The sequence below is a fragment of the Myotis nattereri genome (genome assembly GCF_964212035.1).
Source record: "Myotis nattereri genome assembly, chromosome: 9".
NCBI classification, from domain to species: domain Eukaryota; kingdom Metazoa; phylum Chordata; class Mammalia; order Chiroptera; family Vespertilionidae; genus Myotis; species Myotis nattereri.
In genome coordinates this window covers 76,178,106-76,204,311 of record NC_138084.1, presented here as the reverse complement: position 1 = coordinate 76,204,311, position 26,206 = coordinate 76,178,106, and the positions used below count along the sequence as shown (strand labels likewise).

General features: G+C 38.9%; 1 protein-coding gene across 2 annotated transcripts; it reads right to left on the bottom strand.

Moving 5' to 3' along the window:
- Positions 1-783: 783 nt before the first annotated feature.
- IL18 (interleukin 18) lies at positions 784-24,349 on the bottom strand. 2 transcript variants are annotated; one of them, XM_081100181.1, is made up of 6 exons: positions 24,181-24,349; positions 13,781-13,871; positions 10,836-11,045; positions 6,995-7,129; positions 5,635-5,768; positions 784-1,350 (listed from the first exon to the last, which is right to left on the bottom strand). In XM_081100181.1, the coding sequence occupies exons 3-6, from the start codon at positions 10,921-10,923 to the stop codon at positions 1,111-1,113; spliced, it is 597 nt and encodes a 198-aa protein (XP_080956307.1). In that variant the 5' UTR covers positions 10,924-11,045; positions 13,781-13,871; positions 24,181-24,349; the 3' UTR covers positions 784-1,110. The 2 variants fall into 2 exon arrangements, with proteins under 2 accessions (XP_080956307.1, XP_080956308.1); XM_081100182.1 differs by lacking the exon at positions 10,836-11,045 and having other exon boundaries at positions 13,785-13,871; positions 24,181-24,271.
- Between the last annotated feature and the right edge of the window lie 1,857 nt (positions 24,350-26,206).

The following is a 26,206-nucleotide window of genomic DNA, read 5'->3' as shown; positions in this document are numbered from 1 at the left end:
ACCCTGCTGACCTTGTTTAATTTTTTTAGAATACATTTTATTGATTTTTTTACAGAGAGGAAGGGAGAAGCATAGAGAGTTAGAAACATTGATGAGAGAGAAACATAGATCAGCCGCCTCCTGCACACCCCCAACTGGGGATGTGCCCACAACCAAGGCACATGACCTTGACCGGAATCCAACCAGGGACCCTTCAGTCCACAGGCCGATGATCCATACACTGAGCTAAACCGGTTAGGGCCCTTGTTTAATTTTAATAGGGGTTTGTCTGCATGCACACGTGTATTCTGATCTTCTACATACAGAATCATGTTGTCTTCAAATAAAGACAATTTTACTTCTTCCTTTCTAATCTAGACGCCTTTTCTTTTTCTTGTGATTGTCAATCACTAGAACCTCCAGTACACTGAGTAGAAGAGCTGATATTCTTGCATTATTTTTCCACCATTAAATATGATGTTAGTGGTAGGTTTTTCACAGATGCCCTTTAACAGAAAGTTCTCTTCTCTTTCAAGTTTGTTGACAATTTTTATTATGAATTGACTTTTGTCAAATGCTTTCCTGCATCTATTGAGATGATTGTGTGGTTTTTACCCTTTATTAATATGATATATTACATTTATTGATTTAGGAATATTAAAGCATTTGCATTCCTGGGTTGAATGCCACTTGCTCAGTGTGTATAATCCTTTTTCTATGTTGCAGGATCAATTTGACTTTTGAAAGTATTCTGACTTTGGAGGAAATGAGAAATCAGTCAACTGAAGTGGTCTCTTTATAAAATTTTGATGGTTTTAATGATATTCTTAATAATTAGAAAATTCAAATATCAGTATCTTTCATCATAACCCAAAAGATTCAAAACACTTTTATTGAGTATAATCTATATTCCAATGTCAACAATGTAGACTATGTTTTCAAACTATCCATCTTTTTACATTATACAAATGATTTATTCATCTGCATAAAAGGGCGTCAATTCAATTTTGTGAAAGCTTACTATTCATTTCTTAGTGGTATCTTTTGAGATCATTATTCATTTTATTTCATCATTACAATTATAGACTCAAACTTAACTTTTCTGGAAGACAAAAACTCAGAAAGTTCAAACTATGAAATTTTAATATTTAGCTCTTTGTAGTCAACAGTGAACATTACAGAGTCATCCCAATCTATGTCCCTTTCTTTCAAAATGAGTTTAAAAAGATCCCCCTCCTTTTTACAAGCTAGAAAATATCCTTCATACAATGAAGACTCAAATCGCATCTTATTGTAAGATCCTGGAACACTTCTCATAAAGAATATGATGTCACTTTTTTCATCATTGATATCAGCAGGAGGACTCATTTTCTGTAGAGAAAAGAATATTAATTTTTAGGGCACGAATAATCAGAATCTGTGCAGTTTATTTTGAAGTATATTATTGTACAGATCTAAAGAAGTTTTTATTTTCACAAGTTAAGATTAAAAACAAATCTCAGCATATAGGAACACTGATTTCCTCTTCCTCTGAATTCTAATTTCCTATTCTCCTTGTCCACTTTGGCTGTTCCCACCATGGAATGCACATTCAGGTCTAGCTCTCTAGTTTTTCCCAATTTATTTAATCATATAGCTTTCTTCTCTTTCTCCCATTGCTCAAGACGGAGTCGATTTCTAGCAAAGACCACCACCTTTTATGGGCTAATGTCATTTCCTGTCTTTTCCAACCATTCAGAGCTAAAGACATTGATGACCTCCAGCCATAGCCTAGCCTAGCCTAGCTCTAGTTCAGTGGTTCTCAACCTTGGCTGCACATTAGAATCACCTGGGAATCTTTTTAAAATCCTGATTTCTGGGCCTCATCTCCTACTTTTCGTTAAAAAATATATTTTATTGGTTTATTTTATTTTATTTACTTTTAATTTTTAAAATATATCTTTATTGATTTCAGAGAGGAAGAGAGAGGGAGAGATAGAAACGTCAATGATGAGAGAGAATCACTGATTGGCTGCTTCCTGCACACCCCTACTGGGGATTGAGCCCGAAACCCAGGCATGTGCCCTTGACCTTGACCAGAACCAAACCTGGGATCCTTCAGTCTGCAAGCCAATGCTCTATCCCCTGAGCCAAACCAGCTAGGTCTGGTTTGTTGACCATACCTACTTTTCAAGATGAGCTAGAAATTCTGAGGACCACCCAAGGTTCTTTCCATGTTAATCCCAGAACTGTAGATATTTGAACTTAATTTTAACCCCATGGCAGCAAAAATTCTCATGATCTTAACTAAGGACTAACAGAGAAAGCTCCAGATCAAAAATAACATTCCAGCATCTTTCTAAGATGCCCGAAAGAAGTTTGGTTACCTCCCAACTTTTGAACTAATTACGGAATTTATAGTCATAACTCTTAACTTTGTCTTTTATCAATAAGAGGGGGTCCTAAATTGTTGACAGTTTAAACCAGTTCTCCCACTGACATATATTTCTGTAGCTGACTACAGTACCCCAGAATTTAGGAAGAGACCTTAAAATGGGGAATGAATTTGGGACTAAGCTACTCTAATGTATAAGTGAGAAATAACCCTTAGCCAAAACTTCAAAAGCTCTAGAAATATTAGAAGGAGATGAACCTGTTAGTTCAAACCTGGCATGGAAAGTTGTGGTTGAAAGTGGGAGTATGGATAGGTAGAACAGGTGATCTCTAATCATAGTTCAATGTGACATTTCAGAACAGGGACAAGGAAATCCTAGGGCAGTAGCTCTCCTTGGCTTTGGTGTTGATTATTCATAGCCATCATAGGGAAGGTGCACAGTAAGTGGATATGGAAACAGCTTTACATAATGAAACTTGAGTGCTCCAAGGACCTATGGGATTGTTTACATCAGGAGGGGTTGAATCTAGACCCAGAGAAAGTTAAGCCGGAGCTAACATCTGTTTGTGTGTGTGTGTGTGTGTGTGTGTGTGTGTGTGTGTGTGTGTGTGTGTGTGTTTGCCCTTTCCCAAGTGCATTAGCACATTTGAGAGAATCCTGACTGCCCAAATGTCTATATAAGAAACAGGCACTAATAGTAACTTCTTGAACAAATCCCTCTTGGTGTCATGAAGGTTCTTACCCAAAGGCAGCAGGTATCCATAAGCACTAGGACTTTATAGCTAGTAACCAACACAGAAAGGTGAGCACATAATGGCAGCAAGTTGTGTCTTATTATCTAGTAGAACATAGTCTATATTTATAATCACTGCTAAGATCCTTTTTAGTGGGGGTAAAAGGGTTAGAGAGCATGAGCTAAAACTAGCTTCCTTCCTCTCTTTCTTTCTTCCTTCCTTCCTTCCTTCCTTCCTTCCTTCCTTCCTCCCTTCCTCCTTCCTTCCTCCTTCCTTCCTCCTTCCTCCTTCCTCTCACCCTCTCTTTCTCCCTCCCTCTAACTAATATTTAATGAGTTCCTTCAGAAGCAGATTTGCTATGAAGCTAATGAAGCTTAAATGTCAGAGCCCTCCACTTGAACAGATCTCTTCTAAGGCCCCTTCTTTTCTTATTCTAAACAAAACTTGATGCTTTTGGTAATTTTATATTCTCTTTCATTAAAAGGCCTGCCCAAATTGTATAAGTTTCAGGATCCCCTAAATCTGATTTGCTCCAATTCCTAGTGTATACCAAGCATCCTTCCCTTCCCTTCCCTTTCCTCCCTTCCCTTCCCTTCCCTTCCCTTCCCTTCCCTTCCCTTCCCTTCCCTTCCCTTCCCTTCTCTTGTCTTTTCTTTTTTTTCTTTTCTTTTACCAAGCATTATTTCCACCCCTTTCAACACTCCCCAGTTTCTCTCAATAATAATCCACTTAGAGCTTAGGCTTATCCCAGTTTCTGAATCTGCTTCTGCAACTGAATTAGTTTTTCTTTACCCCACATAGTTTGAGCTTGGCCATCTCCCTCCTTCCCTTTTGATTTTGTTGTTAGATAACAACACGCTTAATCCTCTCCACCCACCCTGTCTATCCCAGGCCTCTAAAGCCATTATGATAACTAAGCTTCCTGCTTGTCAGGCCTGAGAATGGGAAGTCTAAATTGCCACCCAAAAGGGTGGCCCTCTGGTTGGAAGGGAATGGTTAAGGGATTTGTTTGGAGGTTGTATTTGTGGCATACACACTGATTTTACTTGGATTATATTTTAGAGTGGCTTTTTCCTTCCTTCCAAGTTGCCCCTCAACATGTCCACTAGGTCATATTCTAAACTTCAGTTCCCATTGCTCAAGTATTTTACTGGCAAACCCCCAATCAGAAACTCTTCAAGAGAAAAAAAAACGGAGAATAGAGAAAAAAAGCAGTGGCCAGAAATAATTTATACTTGGCTTTGAGATACATTATACCATTGCTTTCACAGCTAATCTTGTTAATTTTATTCACTTAGCTTTACATTAAAAATAACATATATCAACTGAAAGCTGAAGGATGCAGGAATAAAACAATTAGGTTTCTCACACCTGTCAGAATGGCTATCATCAACAAATCAACAAATGACAAGTGCTGGCGAGGATGTGGAGAAAAGGGAACCCTCCTGCACTGCTGGTGGGGATGCAGACTGGTGCAGCCACTGTGGGAAACAGTATGGAGTTTTCTCAAAAAATTAAAAATGGAACTCCAATTTGACCCAGTGATCCCGCTGCTAGGAATATATCAGAAGAAATCAGAAACACCAATCAGAAAGGATATATGCACCCCTATGTTCATAGCAGCACAATTTATAATAGCAAAGATTTGGAAACAGCTTAAGTGCCCATCAACAGATGAGTGGATTAAAAAATGGTGGTACATCTACGCAATGGAACACTATGCTGCTGTAAAAAAGAAGGAACTCTTACCATTTGCATCAACATGGATGGATCTGGAGAGCATATGCTAAGCAAAATAAGCCAGTCGGAGAAAGATAAATACCACATGATCTCACTCATTTGTGGAATATAATGAACAGAATAAACTGATGAACTAAAATAGATCCAGAGACATAGAAGCATTGAACAGACTGTCGAGCCTCAGTGGGAAGGCAGGGGAGGATGGGAGAGGGGGGTAAGAGATCAACCAAAGGACTTGTATGCATGCATATAAGCATAACCAATGGATACAGACAGTAGTGGGGCAGGGACATGTGCTGGGGGCAGGAGTGGGGGAAGCGGCCGGATAGAGGTCAATGGGGGCAAAAAGGAGACATATGTAATACTTTCAACAATAAAGAATTTAGAATAAAAAACAATTAGGATTAAAATATTATCATCATAATTCACAAAGTACATAGAAGGCTTACAGAAGGATAACTGGCTTCATTCCATTTAACAAGACATTTTGGGAAGTCATGCAATTCTCAAATAAATATAATAATTCATGTATGTCTTCTATGTTATTATTTACCTTTAGATAGATTATTCAGAATACCCAGGCTGTGAAACAAGTGTTGTACCCCTTCCTCCCTATGGCAGACTTAGAAAAAGCATGATGGGTTAAAGAGTTGAACTATTTTAATGGTTCTCTGCTTCCTGCCATTCTTGTTCTAGATAAAAAGTTGGAATGAGGATATTTAGGTTTTCTAAATTTCCATATATATATATATATATATATATATATATATATATATATATATCAATCAAATATAGGTTTAGTCTTACCTTAAAGGAAATATCTTTGTTCATACAGGAGAGAGTAAACATATCTGGACACTTCACAGAGAGGCTTACCGCCATACCTCTAGGGTAGCTATCTTTATATGTATATATTATAATTTTAGTCAGGGATGCATTTTCTGAAATAAATATTAACAAATGAGAACACTAGTTAGAAGAATTTTTGCAAATCAATATTTATAGAAATTAGCCAAAGGATAATCCTTAATAGACCCATTACACATCCCACACACTGTGATTCAGCCAGTTAGTAGAGATGATACACAGTTGCTCAGACATTCTTTAAAACACATTCAAATATGTATCACACACAAAAGCAGTAACATTTTGAGTGTTTAAGAGATATTCTGAATTCTGAAAGATTGTCTTAAACTTTTACTTTAAAAAATTGTATTTTTATTGATTTCAGAGAAGAAGGGAGAGAGAGATAGAAACATCAATGATGAAGGGATTCATTGATCAGCTGCCTCCTGCACGCCCCCCCACTGTAGGTCAAACCCACAACCTGGGCATATGCCATGACCAGAATCGAATGAAGACCTCCTGGTTCACAGGTCGACCCTCAACCACTGAACCACGCCAGTAGGGCTGTCTTTAACTTTTAAATGCGAAATACAATATTAAAAATCTACCTGTTAAGGTAAAAATTCAGGATTTTTTAAGGGTGCACATTCACTGTTTCAACTCTGCCTAAACTTTGGTATTTGGAATTTATACCTTGGAAAGCACAGTAAACTTATTTATTTCCTAAGCACTCTAAATTTCTGATGGGAGACAGACTTTTTTGAAATGCTTGATATTTATTTTTAATTTTGAGTTTTGAAAATGCTATCAGCAATTTCAGCTATAGCCAGCAGGTATGAAGGATCCAACTCTATAGAAATCTTGTACAGTTCATGCAGTTGCAATGAAGGAACTCATGATCCAAATGTAGGCCCAGAGTAACATGACCCCTAGATATATCTTAAAAAATTTTTAAATTAAATTTATTGGGGTAACATTGATTAATAACATTATATAAATTTCAGTTGTACAATTTTAGGATACAATATCTGTATACTCTGCTGTGTGCCCACTACCTGAAACCCGGTTTTCCATCAGCACGTATTTGATCCCCTTTACCCTCTTCGTCCTCCTCCCAACCTCTGGCAATATCTTCACTGTATCAATTTTTCATCTCAACTACAATATTTGGATACTCTATAAAGTTTCTTGTAAGTGAAATTATTACTATTGCTATTACTTTTCATTTAAGGACTAGGTCTATAATAGAAAAAAGTAGGCAGTAAAAGGGAATAAGAAGTAGCTTGTCATTTCTATGTTTGTAAATATATTTTAAAAATACCTTCACACTCAGAATCAGTCATATCTTCAAACACAGCGTGGCTTCTCTGGGAAACGAAGAGAACTTGGTTGTTCAGATTTCGTATGACTGACAATCTAGGTTCAAATCTGCTAAAGTAGTCTGATTCCAGGTTTTCTAGGATGGACATTAAATTGCATTAAAAATAAGTTTTTTTTCCAAAATTTACAAACAAGCATACTATATATTTAAATTTTCAATAGATACTGATCACAATCTTCTGCTACAGAAGCAGCTAAGATAAAGTTGCACAATGTTTTTTAATCCATTTCCAAAGACAACTCTGCTTCTTCTTATCACCCAGAACTACTCTACCTCCAAAATGTTAAATTCAAACACTCTGCTTTCTGATCACAATCTCCTATCCTAGTTGTTTTATACTTTTCCTCCGCTTCACTGAGTCCTCCTGATTTTAAAATAGGCATTTCCTCTCTCCCTAACCTTCCTGTCTTCCTTTCATTTTCTATGCAGTCTGGACCTTATGGTTCATCATTTTGTCTACCCTTTGCCAGCCGTTCCAATCCCAAACTCATTTGTTCATTTGTCTTTCTACTACAAAACTCCAAACCTGGCTGCTGAGTGTCACTGGTAATTATACAAATGCACAACCTGGTGCCATTGCAAGCATATAAATTGTCAGTACTTTTTTTTTTTTTTTTTTAACAGTTCAGCAGCCTCTTTCATAATCCATAGCTATCATTTCAGATCTTCCCTACCCTCCTCAGGATCTCGACATCATCATCTCTGCTTTCACTTTCAATAAATGATTTCCTGCTACTCCACTTACAAATTTAACTGTGGCACCGCCAGTCATTTCCTTATTCCTCTTGTCCCAAGGGGAATGTAGAAAAGGTGCCCCTTCTGATATCTAAGGCTAACCCTACCTGTGCTCTGATGTATATTCTCCTGATACCTTGATTTACCAATCACCCCCTCTTCTATATCAACCCAGCAATTCTATTTCCTTGATTTTTTCCTAAAGGAACAATCAGAAAAATGTGTAAATATTTTCTGCTATAATGCTTATGGGAGCACTGGAAACAATTTAAATGTTTATCAATTGGGGACTGAGCAAATAAATTTTGGAATATCATGAATTTAATATTACTGTAATTATTCTTTGCCATGTAAGGATGTCCATGTGTATTAAACTAGAAAAAGAAACTTAGGTATAATATCACACACACACACAAACACACACACACACACACATGTGGGCAAAAGTAGGTTTACAGTTGAAATACAAATAATACAATAATACATAATAATATAATAATAAGATGTGCTGCACATGCTCACAACTATAAACCTACTTCTACTCACATATATTTAAAGAAGTACAGAAATAATACACCAAATGATACTGATTATTAGGATTCCTAGGTTTTTTTCATGTTTTTCTTTTTTAATTGCCTGAATCATTTATAATAAACACATTATTTTTATAATTAAAAAACCCACAAAACTCTTTTCATTTTGAGATTTAAAACTCCTCCATCAGTCATATCCTGTTCGGTAGCTAGCCTTGTTTCTTCTTTTAATAGTGGAGCTTCTGGTAAGAACTGTGTCATTCCCTGACTTTCCATTCACTCTTCTACTCATTGCCATCTCTCTCTGCCTCCGTTTCTCCACCAGACTTCTTTCGGCGAGATCACCAAGCTCCCTGTCGCTAAATGTGATAACTGCTTTCCTATCCTTGGTTTTCAAGGCTGTAAAGTTCAACACAGTGACTGTTACCTCCGTCTTGAAAATCTCTCCTGGGATTCTGTGGCGTTCTCTTGGCTTTTCTTCTTCCTCTTTGGCTACTCTTTTGTTTATGAGCTTCTCTTTCTACTGCATCCTCAGACATAGGTATTCCCCTGACTTAGTCCCTGGCTTTTACTTTCTCACGTCACACATTTCCTCTGTTTTGTCTTTTTATCCCTATAGTTTCAGCTGTCATTTCTACGCATAAGCCTCCTAGAGGTTTATCTTCAGCCCAAATTTTCATCCCGAGCTTAGAACTATTACGTCCAAGAATCTACTGGACATGTCCACTAGGATGTCCCACAGACAAGATGCAAAACTAAATTCATCATCTATCTTCCTCTTTGCTCTGCATACCACTTTACCCTGCTCTTCCCCTTGTGCTTCCTATTTCACTAATAGTACAAATTTCCTAAGTGAGAAAATATAGGCACCATCTTTCTCTCTATCCCCTCCCTAGGCTAACCTCAAAATACTTGGATTCTTCCAAGTATTTATAAAATCCATTCATTGCTTTTTATCGGCACCCTGTTATCCCTGCCTAATTCATGTCCCCATCATTTTTTACAAGGACAATAGCTTCTTAATTGTCATCCCCCCTTTTTTGTCCCCACACCAATCTATATATATAGAAGTCCAGCGACCAGAACGGTGGAACGACCAGTACAACTGGAATGACTGGTGGCTATGATGTGCACTGTGGCAGCCAACCAGCCTGATCCAGGCCCTGATCAGCCCCCGTTCCCCTGCTGGCCCAGCCCCTGATTGGCCCCCAACACCCCGATCAGGGGCAGGGCCAGCCAAATGTCCACGGCCCCTCCCCCCCACCTGCCCAACCCGATGGGGGCCCATAACACCCGTGTACAAATTCATGCACTGGGCCTCTAGCTCTTTATACTGAAGCCAGAAAGAATTTTGAATTTTAGATAAAATTATCTCTGAATTTTAATGAGGCACATGACCACTCAGAATAAAGTCAATGGAAAATGAGTAGAATTGATGTGTATGACTTCCATCTAGAACCTTTAAAAGGAATAGGCCATCTTCCTCTTATTTTGAACCCTTTCTTGCTAGCTGGGATATGGACCCAGGAAGTGTGGTGATGATTTTCAAGTATGTGAGTGAATTAAACAACTAGGGCATAATGGAATAACAAGACAGAACATCTTAAGATCCCAATAACATCAGGCTGCATCCTTAATCTTGAATTGCCTACTTGGACTTATTTTTGAGAGAAATATTTTCTATCTTATTCTATCACTATATTTTTGGATCTCTTTTTGCAGCAAACCAATTTCCATTCTAGATCATGCATATGTTGCTTAATGAATCCCCATTACCCAAAGATAAGGCCCAAATTCCATATCTTGAAAGAAGAGAACCTTCTTGATCTGCATCCTATTTATCATTCTTTCATCATTCTCCTACTCTCATTCTGAAGTACTCTTGATTCCTTGTACATGCTATGCTTTCTTTCATATCTTGGCCTTTCATGTGGCCTTCTCTATGCTCAGAATACTTTCCCTTGGCTAACTTCTATACCCTCTTCAAAAATGTCCCTCCTTCAAAGTGTCCTCCCAGAATCTACTGGACTGAAATAGGTGCCCTTTCTATCTGTTCCCATAGCATCCTGTGCCCTAACATACTATGTTCCAATTGCCTTCCTTAAGGGCCTGTTTCTCCCTATAGGAACTGTGATTTGCTTACCACTGTATCCTGGTGCCTAACAGTACCTGAGATACAGATGTCAACACAGGGTGGCAAAAGCAGATTTACAATTGAGAGTACTCAAAACAGAGTTTATTTTTGTGTTATTATTTATTAATTATTGTATTGTTTTCCATACGAACAACTGTAAACCTACTTTTACCCCCATATATATTGAATTAATAAATGGAGAGTAGGGCAATCTTTAAAAAACATGAGGAGTTACATGTCATTATATCTCAATGAAGCTGGAAAACAAAAAAAACATGAATAGTATTTTTAAGTTACTTTTTTCACTTATAGTTCAGTAATGATCACCTTATAAATGTGGGAAGTGCTATTTTTAAGGAAAAGGATGAGAAATAATGACCTTTAACAATCTGGACATCTGTTAGAGGCTCACAGACCAGATAGGGTATGATCCTCTCTGAATGCCAGAAGGACAGGGCTGGGTACATCCACTTCTTGCAGAGTTAATGACTCCACCTCATAGTTCTTGCTTGCTCCCACCTTCCCCATCTCCTCTACTTTGAAAATATTTTTTCCCTGGTAGCCTCCTAGGCTTTTTTCCAAAGCATTTCTGAGAGAGAGGGTTAAAGAACAAAGATGTTATTGATTTTGGACTACAATTTTCAGGCTTCAAATCTCCTTTTCCCATGTCCTTTAGAGAATCCATGACTTCCTGCTAATCTCACAATCTGTGTAGCAGGCAAAGTCTGTTTTGTAGATTCTAAGAATTGCCTAAAGTGTAAATAAGCAGTTTTGTTGGAGGTTTTCTTTTGTATCCTTTATGGACAGCTTTATTCCAAGGCTGTGCTACTGGGTCCACATTGCTTTGAGGGAAGATTAGCTTCTCAAATAGATTGGTACTAGTTTCTCTCAGCTAAGAATGGTGATATGGTGTGTCTGTGGGATGCTTAAGTAGCTCTTTTTACTTTAGCAAAGAAAAAGAAATAAATTTATACTTTACCATCATTTTCACCTAAAGGGGGAAAAAGAGAAACAAAATGTTAAATTCTATATTTCAACTCAGAATCTCCTCTCACCCTACCTTTTGTTACTCTTTTCTGCCACTCCCCATTATTTAACTGCTATCTTACTGTTGTTGGCCCTATCGGAAATCTATACTAATAATAGAGGAATATGCAAATTGTCTGGGACACCATCACAGTAACAGTAATGACCAGCAGGCTGCCTGGGGCAACAAGGCTGGCAGGGGGATAAGTGAGGGATGACCAAACAACTGAACAGCAGGCTGCGTGGGGCGACCAGGCTGGCGGGGGGGGGGGGCAGTTAGGGGCAATCAGGCAGGCAGACAGGTGAGCAGTTAGGAGCCAGTGGTCCCAGATTGTGAGAGGGATGTCCGACTGCTGATTTAGGTCTGATCCCTGGGATCAGGCCTAAACCAGCAGTCGGACATCCCCCAAGGGGTCCCAGATTGGAGAGGGTGCAGGCAAGGCTGAGGGACCCCCCCCCCCCAATCCCCCATGCATGAATTTAGTGCACTGGGCCTCTAGTATTATATAATCATCCACAAGGTCCCATAAAACAAAGCTCATTAGATAGACTTAGTGTGTTCTCTGGTAAATTAGATATAAAACCTAAATCCAGGGTTTATACTAGTAAATGTAAATTTGTAATTAAAAAGAAATTTTATAAAGTGATAGATTTTACTCTTAAATTTGTTGGTTCAGTGGAAGGTTGCCTCAGGACTTTCTATGAAGCTTTCAAATGAAGCCAAATGGCCCATGGAAGACTAATCTTAAGAATCTGTTTTTATTTGCCAGATATATTTACGTTATATGGTACAGCTCACTCACAGATTTAAGGTATCCTATCTAATAATAGACAAACATGGTAATTAACCATACCTCTGACACGCTTCCCACTGGCTAATCAGGGCAATATGCAAATTAACTGCCAACCAAGATGGCGGCCGGCAGCCAGGGAGCTGAAGTGAACAGGAGGCTTGTTTGCTCCAGTGATGGAGGAAGCCAAGGTTCCCCGCCTATTGCCACCCAGCTCTGAGCTGCACTATAAGCAACTATGTTGTAATTATAGAAGCTAAACAATCCCCAGAAACCTGCTTTCAGCCAGTGGGGCCTCAGAGCTGGAGTTGCAACAGTGTTTCAATTATAGAAGCTAAACAAAGCCCAGATACCTGCTTTCAGCAGCCGAGGTCTCAGAGCTGGAGCCGAGCCTCAGAGCTGAAGCCGGTTCTCAGCTCCAGTGACAGCCATAGAAGGTAAATAAATCCCAGAATAAAAAGAAAAGAAAAAAAGGAGAGGTTGGGAGCTTCAGTCACCCACCAGCCTGAAAACGGCCCTCAGCCCCTCACCCAGACTGGCGGGGCACCCCAGTGGGGACCCCCACCCTGAAGGGGGTGCAACCAGCTGCAAACAGCCATCATCCCCTCATCCAGACTGGCCAGGCACCCAAGCGGGACCCCCACCCTGATCCGGGACACCCTTCAGGGCAAACCAACTGGCCCCCACCTGTGCACCAGGGCCTCTATCCTATATAGTAAAAGGGTAATATGCAAACTGACCCTAACAGCAGAAAGACTGGGAATGACTGGTCACTATGACACACACTGATCACCAGGGAGCAGACGCTCAATGCAGGAGCTGCCCTCTGGTGGTCAGGGCACTCTCACATGGGAGAAGCTCTGCTTAGCCACAAGCCAGGCTGATGGCTGCCAGTACAGCGGTGGTGGTGGGAGCCTCTCCTGCCTCCTCGGCAGCACTAAGGATGTCCAACTGCAGTTTAGGCCTGCTCCCCGCTGGCAAGTGGACATCCCCCTAGGGCTGCTGGGCTCCCAGAGGGATGTCTGATTGCCATCTTAGGCCCAATCGCCCGGGGAGCGGGCCTAAGCCAGCAGGTGGTCATCCCCTGATGGGTCCCAGACTGCGAGAGGGCACAGGGCAGGCTGAGGGACCCTCCCCCCACCCTGAGTGCAGAAATTGTGCACCGGGCCTCTAGTCTCTTATATAATCTGCCAGTTGGCTTAGGGAAATTGTATTCCTTGAATGTACCCAATTTTGTGGAATTATCATGATGTGCACTAGTTTTCACCTTGTAAATGGGCTACTGCTTAACTGAAGTGCCAGGTCATGTGATGGACAAGGTGCTGGGACCATGGATATATTATGGTTAACTTCCAGAAGCCCAATTTTCCTTTTTCCAGAGAAGTATATCATTAGCATTACAATGGAATTTGATGACAGTAAGGAGTCACTTAATAGTTTATCTCACAATGCCTTTTCTAGTTGAATACATTGATCTGAAACCTGTATTTGGCCTATTGCTTTAGACTTACCTACAAAATAAAGTGTGTTGTCAATAAATTTCATTCCCACAAAATTGAGGCAATTGTTTTCTCCTGCTTCAACAGCCATCTTTATTCCTAATGAAAGCAAAGAGCCATCTGTTAAAAGGTAGTGATTGTTCCTTTTTCACAAAAGGGATCTTTTACTCCTTATTGCCTTGTACTACCTCCAAGCTCAGAAGTCAGTGTATCACCCAGTATGCTGACCAACACTCTGGACATTTAAAAGATGCCGGAGTCTTCCGCTTATGCATACACGTGTTCACAAATTCTTTGCAAACCATCAGATATTTGGAATCTAGAAAGCATTTTCTCATTAAACACTGTTACAAAGGGTGGCTAAGTGTCCCACTATGAAACAGAATTATATTATCATCAATGTAGTAGAGCTCGGGAAGTATGTCTCAGCGCTGCAGCTGATGCAATGGTGTGAGCACACTCCACCATGACATGCTTCCTGGGCACACCAGGAAGTAGCAATGCCCGCCTGAACTAACTCCTAGAGCCACGTGCACAGTACCCCAGCCTTTCAGCCATTGGTCGCCTATAGCAACGTGTCTCCCTCTGATTGGTCGCCTATAGCAACGTGTCTCCCTCTGATTGGTCCCCTCATGCTATATATACCCCTGTAGTTCCACAATAAAACGGATCTGCGTCAATGAACCTGGTCCCCGGAGTCGTGCATGCAGACGCCCTAGCGCGTTGGGGCTCCGTCGTCCTCACCTCTGAGGGACTCCCTGCTTCAATCAATATAAATATAAGATGCCAGAAATACACCTAATCTTGTCCTTTAACTACAGATTGGTTCTTTCTTACAACCAGTGGGTTCCTGTGCCTGAGAGACTGAAAGTTTACCCAAGTGCTAAAGGTGAGGTAATGAGAAAATGGTGTTTCCACCTGGGAGTAAGGCAGAGGGAGAGGAGGCTGAAGGCTCTAGTATCTGACAGCCTTCTTCCTCCTTGAGCAGCAGCAGTTTTTTATCTGGAATCTGGATATTATGCTTTTTATACAAGTAATACATAAATGCAATCTTTCTGTAAAAAAATCAAATAATATAGGATATGAAAATGTCAAAAATTTTGTTTTGCTTTTCTCTCCTGCCCCAGCCTACTCCACCCTACTCCAATATGGTATGTATATTTTCAGGTCTTTGTCTGTGGAACAGGGGTTCTAAATCTGGGAAATCTGTGAAGTTGGATGGGAAAAAAACTAGTTTTACCATTGTTTGTATGGAAAATAATACAATAATTAATAAATAACAATACAAGAATAAACCATGTTTCATATACTCACAACTGTAAGTATATTTACTTTTGCACCACTCTGTATTTATTTTCACCAGTTTAGGTTTATATGGCCTTTTGCCAAAATTTAGAAGTTCCTTCCATTACGTTATAGGAGACAAATCACAGCATTATTGGAACTGGCACTGAAAGACATACAGACTTCCTATTGTGTTGTTATTGTTGCAGAGATCTTGAAATATATGGTTTAAACTCATTACTACTTTGAAATATATGGAAGTTATAAGTCCCATCAGCAGATCTTATTATTTAATGTGTTAATATGTGTTAATAAAGAAGCACATATGTACTATATTAAAATTTGTTTAAAAAATTTTGACACTATTTTAATATAAAGAGTTTCCTTTATAATCCCAAGTATGTATGTAATTATTTATTTAATATATTTTTATTGATTTCAGAGAGAAGGAAGAGAGAGAGAGAGTGAGAGAGAGAGAGAGAGAGAAACATCAATGATGAGAATCATTGATCAGCTGCCTCCTGCACTTCCCCTACTGGGAATTGAGCCTGCAACCCGGGCATGTGCTCTTTTTTTTTTTTTTTAAATATATTTTATTGATTTTTTACAGAGAGGAAGGAAGATAGATAGAAACATCGATGAGAGAGAAACATCAGTCAGTTGCCTCCTACACACCTCCTACTGGGGATGTGCCCGAAACCAAGGTACATGCCCTTGATTGGGATTGAATCTGGGACCCTTCAGTCCACAGGCCGACGCTCTATCCACCGAGCCACCGAGCCAAACCGGTTAGGGCTGTGGTTGCCAAACTGCGTCTCGGGAAACAGCGGCTCACAAGCCACATGCAGCTCTTTGGCACCTTCAGTGTGGCTCTTCCACAAAATACCGAGTTATGCACATGGGCCAATAAGTTTCAATCGCACTGTATGTGCACACCCGTACGTGGTATTTTGTGGAAGAGCCACACTGAAGGGGCCAAAGAGCTGCATGTGGCTCGCGAGCTGCGGTTTGCCGACCATGGGGCTAGGGCAATCCCAAGTATTTAATTGCATGCAGGTAAAAACATTACCTGAGAAGAGGTCCAGAGATTTTACTAGATTGCCTATGGAGATCTTTGCCACAGAAATGATTAAAATGCTCTACTCTAGAGTTTAGGAATATCTTGGGTCCGAGAGCAGTTATAGTTGGGGCTCCAAAGAAGGTAGTTGAGTCACAATTGTTGTTGATATGTATAGGGGTGTTTATAAATCTATGCTCATAGGGAGAGAACTGACTCAATTTTTTTCTAGCATAGTCTACTAAGGCCAAACATACATGGTAGAGGAATCAGGAAATTAAAACCCAGTTGCAAAAACTTAATCCAAATTAAGATAACTCCAAATACTTTCTGGTTGGTGACTATTTAACAGTTTTATCTAGGTGCGGTTTCTTATACACATACAAGTGTGGATAGTTATTAAATTGTGTGGGTAGTTATTAAATTGTAGATATATTATATGCAAATATATATATATATATATATATATATATATATATATATATATATATGCTAGAGGTCCAGTGCACAAAATTTGTGCATGGGTAGGGTCCCTAGGCCTGGCCAGTGACCAGGATGCTGGCCGGGGCCTTCCTTCTGGCTTCCAGCTGCTGACTGGGGCCTTCCTTCCCCAGCTGCTGGCTGCTGGCCTGGGCCTTCCTTTGTTCTGTGCCGCCCCCTGGTGGTCAGCACATGTCATAGAGAGCAATCAAATTCCTGGTCTCCCAGTAGAACTCCTGAGGGGACACTTTGCATATTAGCCATTTATATCTCTATCTCTATATCTCTATATATCTCTCTACATATGATAATGGCTAGGGTGGTCTTCTCTACAAATTTTAATATGTAATGCATACATATTTTATGAAAGTAATTCACCTAAAAAGTACTAAGTAGTATGTGTAGAAATTGGATGAAACTACTAGTGTTTGCTACAGTTTTTTGGTTAGTCAGTGAGTAAATGGATTTAGAGAAGGACACAAATACTTTAAAAATAATAATACTACCACACAATTTTTGAATTCATTCATCTATTAATTGTTGAGTATCCACCATGTGTTAGGCATGGGGCTAGAAAGCTGACAAACACACATGCAGGAAACTTCATTCCTACCCTTTGATTACTCAGAATCTAGTGGGAGAGACAAATATATAAACAATTAGAAAATAGTATAATAAATGTTGTAATAACTGGATTTACAAGAGATCTTCTCTGCCTGGTGGTGTTGAAGAAGGCTTCTTAGAGGAAAAGATGATTGTGCTGCCTTGAAAGAGAGGCAGGCATTTTCAAGGCTGGGGGAGAGCATTCCACAAAGAGAGAAGACTGTGAGCAAAAGCCAGGAAGTAGGGAGGCTGAGAGAATATGGCTTGTTTGGAGCCCCATCATTCCCCCTGCAATTAATGCAAATGCAGTCACATTTTACAGGAAGAATGCATTTCTGAAGATCTCACATAGTTCAAGATTAACTTTTCCTTGGGAATAAGTATAAAAGTATGTGAGGAGGTATCTTTGGAGTCCATAAATCTACAACAACCAAAGTAGATTCTTGCTTCCTTTCTTTCTTCATCTTTCTCAGCATTATTACTAATGTTTTGCAGTGTGCTCTCTCTACACAGGCTATCATGGTGGTACTTAGACTTTTTAATATTGTTTACTTGCATCTAAATTTTGTCCCACTTTATTTCTTTGTTTTTCAGCACAAGCAGTAATCATACTCCTTAGCACTCTGATAACATCATTATCAGATATAAAAATATTTTAAATGATAGTAGTAGTGAATGTAAAAGAAATAATAGCACAACAATAGCTGTATGTCTCAAGAATTTCTGAGATAAAGAACAGTCTCACTTACATAATACTGACATGGAAGCAGATAATTTACCAGGTATAAGAGATACTTCCATGTGGCAGTAGTGTTAACAGTGCACAACTCACTTTGCTACCATTTTGAGATTATGTCATTTTAGATAAACTAATTTGGAGCTCACATATTTCCACGTTGCCTATAAAGTGAGACTATTATTATTATTTTTGTCAATCCTAACCCAAGGACATTTTTTCCATTGCTTTTTAGATAGAATGGGAGGGAGGGAGGAAAGGCAGGGAAGAGATGAGAGAGAGAGAGAGAGAGAGAGAGAGAGAGAGAGAAGAGAGAGAGAGAGAGAGAGAGAGAGAGAGAATATCAATGTGAGAGAAACACATTGATTGGTTGCCTCCTTCACATGCCCTGACCAGGCTGGGGTTCAAACTTGCAACCAGGTAAGTTCCCTTGACAGGGAATTGAGCCTGAGACCCTTTGGTGTGCTTGTCAACACTCCAACTACTGAGCTACATTGGCCAGGGTGAGACTATTATTATTTTTTAAAACATGTTTTTATTTAGTTGAAGGAGAGAGAGAGAAAGGGTGAGGAATATATATAGAGAAACACTGATGAGGGAGACATGGACAGGCTGCTTCCTGAACACCCCTTACTGGGGATTGAGCTGGAAACCTGGACACATGCCTTGACTGGACTTGAACTGGACTGGAACCAGCGACCTCTTGACCTCTTGTACATGGGACAATGCTCAAACAACCGAGCCACACTGGCCAGGGTGCAATTATTATTATTATTTTTTAAATATGTTTTTATTAGAGAGAGAGAGAGAAAGAGAGGGGAATATATAGAGAGAAACACTGATGAGAGAGACATGGATAGGCTGCCTCCCAAACACCCTTTACTGGGGATCAAGCCCAGAACCTGGCATGTGCCCTAACAGGGAATTGAACTGGCTACCTCTTGACCTGTCGTGCATGGGACAATGTTCAAATAGTGGAGTAACACTGGCCGGTGTGAGACTATTATTTTTATATTACATTCGTTGATTCTGCCTAATTCAAGTCACATAAAATTCAACTTGCAATGAAGTTTGGTTTGACTAAAGCTTGTAAAGGAGAGTCGGATTATAGAGACCTGTTTAACTAAACTAAAGAATTTGCAATTTTTTTTTCTGAAAAAATACTGCCTTACTTCAAGTAGGAGAAAGATGTGTTCAGATGTATGTTTTAAAAAGTCAATAATCTGGCAGCAGTGTAGAGAATGGATTTGATGGGTAAGACTGGACAAAAGTTAGAAAACAACCTTAGAGGCAATTTTAACAGTTAAGGGAAGAGTTGATGAGCCTGTATAAACTAAGGTAGTACCTGTGGGGGATGAAAGGAAGAGGATGGACTCATGAGAGGTTAATAGCAGGATTTTTTTTAGCTGATCGGTTGTGGGTCGAATGGAAGAAGGAACTGAGGATGACTTTAAAGTTTCTGACTTGAGCAATTTGTTGAGTGTTACCTCATTAACTAAGAAAAAGAATAAAAGAGAGGCTTGAGTGGAAAATAATTCGTTCAGTTTTGCAAATCTAAGAGAGAAGTGTCATAGGAATCCAGGAAGAAAGGAGCTTCTGGGAGGCGCTGCTTGAAATCAGATACTGCAAAGCCCGTAATTTAGATACAAGTTTAAACTTGCTCATTGAATTTGACAATTAGGAAATTTTGGGAAAAGAACAGTTTGGGGAAAGTGAGGGTACAAAAGGCAGGTTGACAAAAATCTAGGACAGAATGGGATGGGAAAAAAGTACAGACAGTGAATACAAACTATTCTTTTAGGAAGTTTGGCTATAAAGTGAAGAGAGAGGGTGGTAGCTATTGGGGGATATATAAGTTGCAAATTTCAATTTCTGGCTCCAGATGCATTGTCCCAACTGTAAGATATACTAACGAATTACTTTCCCAAACATGTTCAAATGATCTGTTCAAAACTAAACCTGGAAGTCCTTCTTGACTCCTTTGCCTAATCTTTTTTTGAAAAAATGTTTATATTACTTTTTTTAGAGAGAGAGGAAGGGAGAGGGAGAGAGATAGAAACATTGATAAGAGAAAAACATCAACATTGATTGGCTGCTTCCTGCACTCCCCCTACTGGGGATCAAGCTGCTGCAACCATGGCATGTGCTCTGACTGGGAATTGAATTGGTGACCTCTTGGTGCCTGGGTCTACTATGCTCACCCATTAAACTGCCTAATCTTTTCTCTGTCTCATAAATACTGTAGATTATAACTCAGAAATGGATTTATAATTTGGCATCACCCCTCCATCTCCATCCACACTGTTTTGTTTTACTTATTTAATTTTAAAATATATATTTTTTGATTTCACAGAGGAAGGGAGAGGGGGAGAGAGAGAGATAGAAATATCAATGATAAGAGAGAAACATTGATTGGCTGCCTCCTACACGCCCCACATTGGGGATCAAACCTGCAACTTGGGCATGTGACCTGCCCAGATATCAAACCGTGACCTCTTGGTTCTTAGGTTGATGGTCAACCACTGAGCAACACCGGCAGGCCACACTGGAACTGTTTTAAATCAAGCCCTCAACACTCCTTGAACTTTCTATTTTAATACTACTCTTCTTGGTTTTCTTGCTTCCAGACTCTCCCCACTACATACTGTTCCCTGAGTTATCCCTGCCTTTCTCCCCCCCCCCCAACCCTGTCAAGCCCTCTTCCTTTAAGTCCCAGCTCAAACATCTCTAGGAAAACTTCCCTAACTCCTACATTCCTAGCTAATCATTCTCTTCTCAGTACCCACCTTCCCCAATCCTCCCTCCTCCAGGCATCTGAAATAGCTCTTACATTGAATTAAGATTATTTTGGCCATAATTGGTTTGGCTCAGTGGATAGAGTGTCAGCCTGCGGACTGAAGGGTCCCAGGTTCTATTCCGGTCAAGGGCATGCACTTTGGTTGCAGGCATATCCCCAGTAGGGGGCATGCAGCAGGCAGCTGATCGATGTTTCTCTCTCATTGATGTTTCTAACTCTCTATCCCTCTCCCTTCCTCTCTGTAAAAAATCAATAAGATACATTAAAAAAAAAAAGAGTAGGGAGAAGACCTTTCATAAATGAAAAAAAAAAATTATTTTGATGACAAATAGTTCTGCCCAGCTTTAGCTTGAATTTCTTTAAGATAACAAGTTATTCTCTTTTAAAAAATCTTCAACACCAGAAAAGAACTTACACGCAGTAAATAAATAAATGTTTGCTATGATAAAACTTGTCACCATGACAACAATGGATAAAGGGTTGGTAGAATTTTTATTTTTTACAATTTTTTTTTATTGATTTTTAGAGAGAGGAAAGAAGAGGGAGCAAGAGAGGGAAGCATGATATGAAATCACATGGATTGGCTGTCTCCTGCAGGCCCCTGACTGGGTGCAATGCAGGCATGTGCCCTGATCTGGAATAGAACTGGCAACCTCTCAGAGCATGGTATGACACACAACCAACCTGGCCACACCGGCCAGGGCTTGACATTTTTTCTGTCTTAAAACTTTCACTCCATCTTAAAGCCAATGAGAAAAAGAAAATGGGGGAAGTCTAAAAGCAGGTTTTAAGATAGAATACTTTCTCTAATGTTCTTCCTCTTCTTTTGTTCCCTGGTAGTTAGTTTATCTTTTTTTTTTTTTTAATATATTTTATTGATTTTTTACAGAGAGGAAGGGAGAGAGACAGAGAGCCAGAAACATCGATGGGAGAGAAACATCGATCAGCTGCCTCCTGCACATCTCCTACTGGGGATGTGCCTGCAACCCAGGCACATGCCCTTGACCGGAATCGAACCTGGGACCTTTCAGTCCGCAGGCCGACGCTCTATCCACTGAGCCAAACCGGTTTCGGCGATAGTTAGTTTATCTTTACTTCATGTGAGTTTATTTTGAATTCTTTATTCTCTTGCCACTCTTTTTGTTAGATCTTGTACATCTATGATTACAAGAATAGTGTTCCTTTCCTCTTCCCCCAACTTTCCTTTTCCTTTCTCATCTGTGCTTCTTTGCTTTTTTAACTAAGCTATAAAAATTATAGTTTCTATTGGATAAAAATGTTTAAAAATATTTCATCTAAGATACTCAGATTATTGACTTTTTTTTTTTAAAAAAGAGTTATAAACCATCTTAGAAAGATCTTCTCAGGGAGATGCAGCGACAATTAGTTTTTTGAAACAAAAACAGTTTTAGTTATGCAAGCTTTGGAAACGAGCTAGATTCTAGCAAATGGTAGAAAATTATGATGGAAATTAGGCCAAATGTGTTCCAAACTTGTCTGGGGCCAGTCATTTAATGAGGAGGGTCTCAGTTTTCTCATTTGGATAAACAGGGAGTTGAATGGTCAATCTCTAAGGTTTTTTCCAGCTCCAGTATTTTGTAATTCTCGATTCTACGTAAGTCTCAAGAAAAAAACACCCCATTTATTTGTGGCAAATGCCCTAATAACCACTTCCTTATAATTCTAAAACAACATGTATTGATTGAATATTTATTAGATAGTCAGCATTGTTAAGCTAGTAGGAGTTTAAAAACATACTATTAGATTAAAAGTAAAAATGTTCCAATGCTGCAGAATAGTATGGGATAAAATGAGGAGCATATTACCTAACAAATTCCCTGAAATCAGGTGTGTAGTCATCTTGCCAGCAACAAGATTCAAAACCCAACTTTTCAGTTCTGTAAATCACTTTGTCCTTGAAAAATTTGCCATCTTATTAATGTCTGTATGTTGGTGTGGGAGTAGACCTAGGTAAAGATTTAAGTAAAGAATTAATGATAAGAGATACAGAATTAACTGCTAAATACAGACTAAAAGCCAAAATGGAACAGATGTAGTTGGAATGGCCTTGTGTGAGAAGGAAGATGGAATTTAATCTGAAAGGATGCTTAAAAGTTAAACAGATGGAAGAGCATTTATGTGATAATTAAAACAACAACGCTGTGGTGGTGGTGGTACGGGGGTGGTGCTGGACTGAATGAGGCCATACTTTTTATGCGAGAGGACACTCCGGCTGCCCTGCGGGGAACACAGCGTAAGGTGGGGTTGAATCATGGAGGGTTTTGGAAGTCTTGCAGAGCATTTGAATTTAATTTCACAGGCAATAGGGAAGCAGGTTACTGAGCTGACAGTGCATTCTGAATGAGATTAGAGACAGGTTATAAAACTACTATAAGAATTGATGTAGAAATTCAAGTAAGAATTCATAATATTCATGGAGGGATAATATGAACAAATCAGATTTAAAAGGATATTTTAAAGGAAGATTTAATTGAACCCGAAATAGCTGCATATAGGCAAAAAGTAAAGAGGATTTTTAAGGGTGTCCTAATTTTTGTTATACATACTTCAAAATAGATATTTATTCAGCCCCTTTGTTACTGTAAAATAAACCTCTTCTGGGGAATTGTATATTGTCCAGCTGTTGCCCAGCCTAAAGGTGCTGGGGCAGCTTCCATCAAGATGCTCAACCTTTGGCAAATTTTGTGTTTGCTTTTGAAATAATTGATTCGGAGCTGAGACTCCCTTTAAAGAAAAGCTTATCTATGTTGTCATTCTAAAGCAGCAGCTCTCAGGTGGTTCATGAGGTCAAAGTTATTACCATAGTAATTCTAACATGTAATTTGTCTTTTTCATCGCCATTCTCTCAGGAGTATACAATGGAGTCTACCAGAAGCTACATTCTGTCTGATATTACAGAGATTGCACCAGAAGCAGATGAGAATGCAGCTGTCTTCGATTAAGGCAGACATTAAAGAGATTTGTAAAAATAAAAAACAATGTCACTCTTTATAGTAGTTTTTTTTAGTGATCTATAATTTAAAATGTTATTTATGCTAACATGTGATGGCTTTTTGTTATTTTAAAATAAATTAATAGGTCACTATTTTTAAAATTTCTCAGTTTTAATTGAAATACTGTAAATGACAGTAATACAGTAAATGACCTAGAGAAAGAAAAATACTTCAGGGTCCTTAATAATTTATAGATATGTAAAGAAATCAGGAGACCAAAAAGTTTGAGAATATTTGCTCTAAAGTGGTACTCTCCACTGTTTGCTAAAAGAGAGAAAAAGTTTCAACTCTGGCTTTGCTATATTCCTTATGTTGTTACTGACTGCCCATCAAAACGATGTCAGAACACTTAAATTTCTCTCAATCGCTTTTCTAGCTTATTTACCCCTAATCGCCATGCTTGGGTTTCCAAAGAAAGAGGAATGACGATTGCTTACCTGTGCTCAATCTTTTCCTAGACGAAGAAGTGGTCTGGACGGTTTCAGGTCTCTCTCTTTTCAGGAGGCTGTGTAGAAAGTGATAGCCTCCTCAGCAGGCAGCGGGGAATGCGAAAAGCATTGAGAACCACACGTCTTGCTGCTCATTCGTGCCAGCCCTTCAGAGGAAGAGGGAGGAACGAGGAAGAAAATTGGAGGGAGGAGACTTGGCACGTCTCGGACCCGCCTTTAACTGTGGGCGCTCTCTTAGGGCAATAGAACTTGAAATGAATTGTCAAAGAATGTGGGTATTTTTTTTAATGTACCACCATTATTTTAATGAAATAATTTCTTCTGTAAAAATTGGAGTTCTGACTGCTTAAAGTTTGTCCCTCTTTCTGAAGTATATATCCAACCAACTTTAAAAAAACCATCTGTCAATTGAAAGCATCTTTTTCACTTAATCTGTTTGAGACATTCTTCTCGTACTTCAGCGCAAAACTTTCTTAAACAGTGCTGAATAATTAGCCCTATTAGAATAATTCATGTAATGTAATTATAGCACCTAAAACATAACTTTTGAGAAGCAAAATGTAAATATCACAGTCTTGGAAATAATTAGTAGAAACAAAGCTTTTTAGACAATTTTTTTTTTCTTGAACATATGCTAAATCATACTACCTTGCTAGCAAGGAATTTAGCAAAGTGACTTTTGGTTTTTGCTTTTTTGCCAGTACAGAGACTATAAGGAAACAGAGGGGTTCTAGAGTTAGGAAAAAAAAATGCTTACATTAGCAGCTAGTTTTATATTTTGTTTGTTGGTTTGGTTTTCAACAAGAGTGTTTTAATTTTATAAGATCATAAAAACATCATGCCCACAGTAGTGATTACAAAATAAGTCTATGGCAGGATGATGGGAGGTACTTGGTATGGCGGTTATCAGAAGAAAAAAGTGCACATTTAAGAAGTGTATGATAAAAAAAGAGAGGAGTGTATGATAAGAATGCACATATGATTGACATTGAGATAACAAGTTTTCATCCTCCAACTGTAATGTCCAATTGGGCCAGTCAACATGAAAGTATGAAGTGGAGTCAAACAATGATCAGTAGCAGAGGACCAAACAAGTTAATTTTAAATGGCTTATTGCCAATTACCTTTCTCCAACTGTAACAATGTAGAATGCATAACAACCTATTTCTTAGTTTTGGGACACACATTTTTAAAAAATTTTTATATTTTGTAGAGTAACCCAAATGTTCTACCTACTTCATAGGGTTGTTTGTGAAGATTAAATGAGATGATGGTAGCCCTTTGAATATTTTAAACCACTGGAAAACTATAACCCTCCACACCCTCTCACTTATTTGTACTCATTCAGCTTATGCAATAGAGACAAGATTTTAAAAGTAAAATAAAATGTCCATAGTGTTCTCTTAATCTGATGTAGACATTTATGTATTAGGTAGAATAATTTTTTCCTGGAAATATTTTAAGAACTAGCTAACTACCTGTTTAGAGATCATACACTGTGAAGGCTGGGAGAGGAATTAGATCGGTATTCTCCACACTTTGGGATTTAATGGACCATAATAATAATAATAACAATAATTATAATAATGAAGAAGAGATAAATGCTGAGTGCATAAGTTTATATTTTAAATAAGGACATTAAATTTTATTAAGTTTAAGATTAGTTCATGAAAGGACACTTTTTAAAAATATATATATTTTATTGATTTTTTACAGAGAGGAAGGGAGAGAGATAGAGAGTTAGAAACATCAATGAGAGAGAAACATCGATCAGCTGCCTCCTGCACATCCCCCACTGGGGATATGTCCGCAACCCAGGTACATGCCCTTGACCGGAATCGAACCTGGGACCCTTCAGTCCGCAGGCCGACGCTCTATCCACTGAGCCAAACCAGTTTCGGCTGAAAGGACACTTTAACACCAAAAAACATTAGGAAGGACATAGTGTTAGAATAAATGGCAATTCTTTAAAGTAAATACATTGGCTTTATGGGATTTTCATTACTTTTTTCCT

Bases quoted from the DNA above. Each gene is read 5' to 3' on its own strand.
- IL18 (XM_081100181.1), bottom strand. From the start codon at position 10,923: ATGTACCCAGCCCTGTCCTTCTGGCATTCAGAGAGGATCATACCCTAT. The intron at 7,130-10,835 runs GTCATTATTTCT...TGTCCATCCTAG, and splicing joins AGATGTCCAGATTGTTAAAG to AAAACCTGGAATCAGACTAC. The intron at 1,351-5,634 runs GTAAGACTAAAC...TTTTCTCTACAG, and splicing joins ACAAAGATATTTCCTTTAAG to AAAATGAGTCCTCCTGCTGA.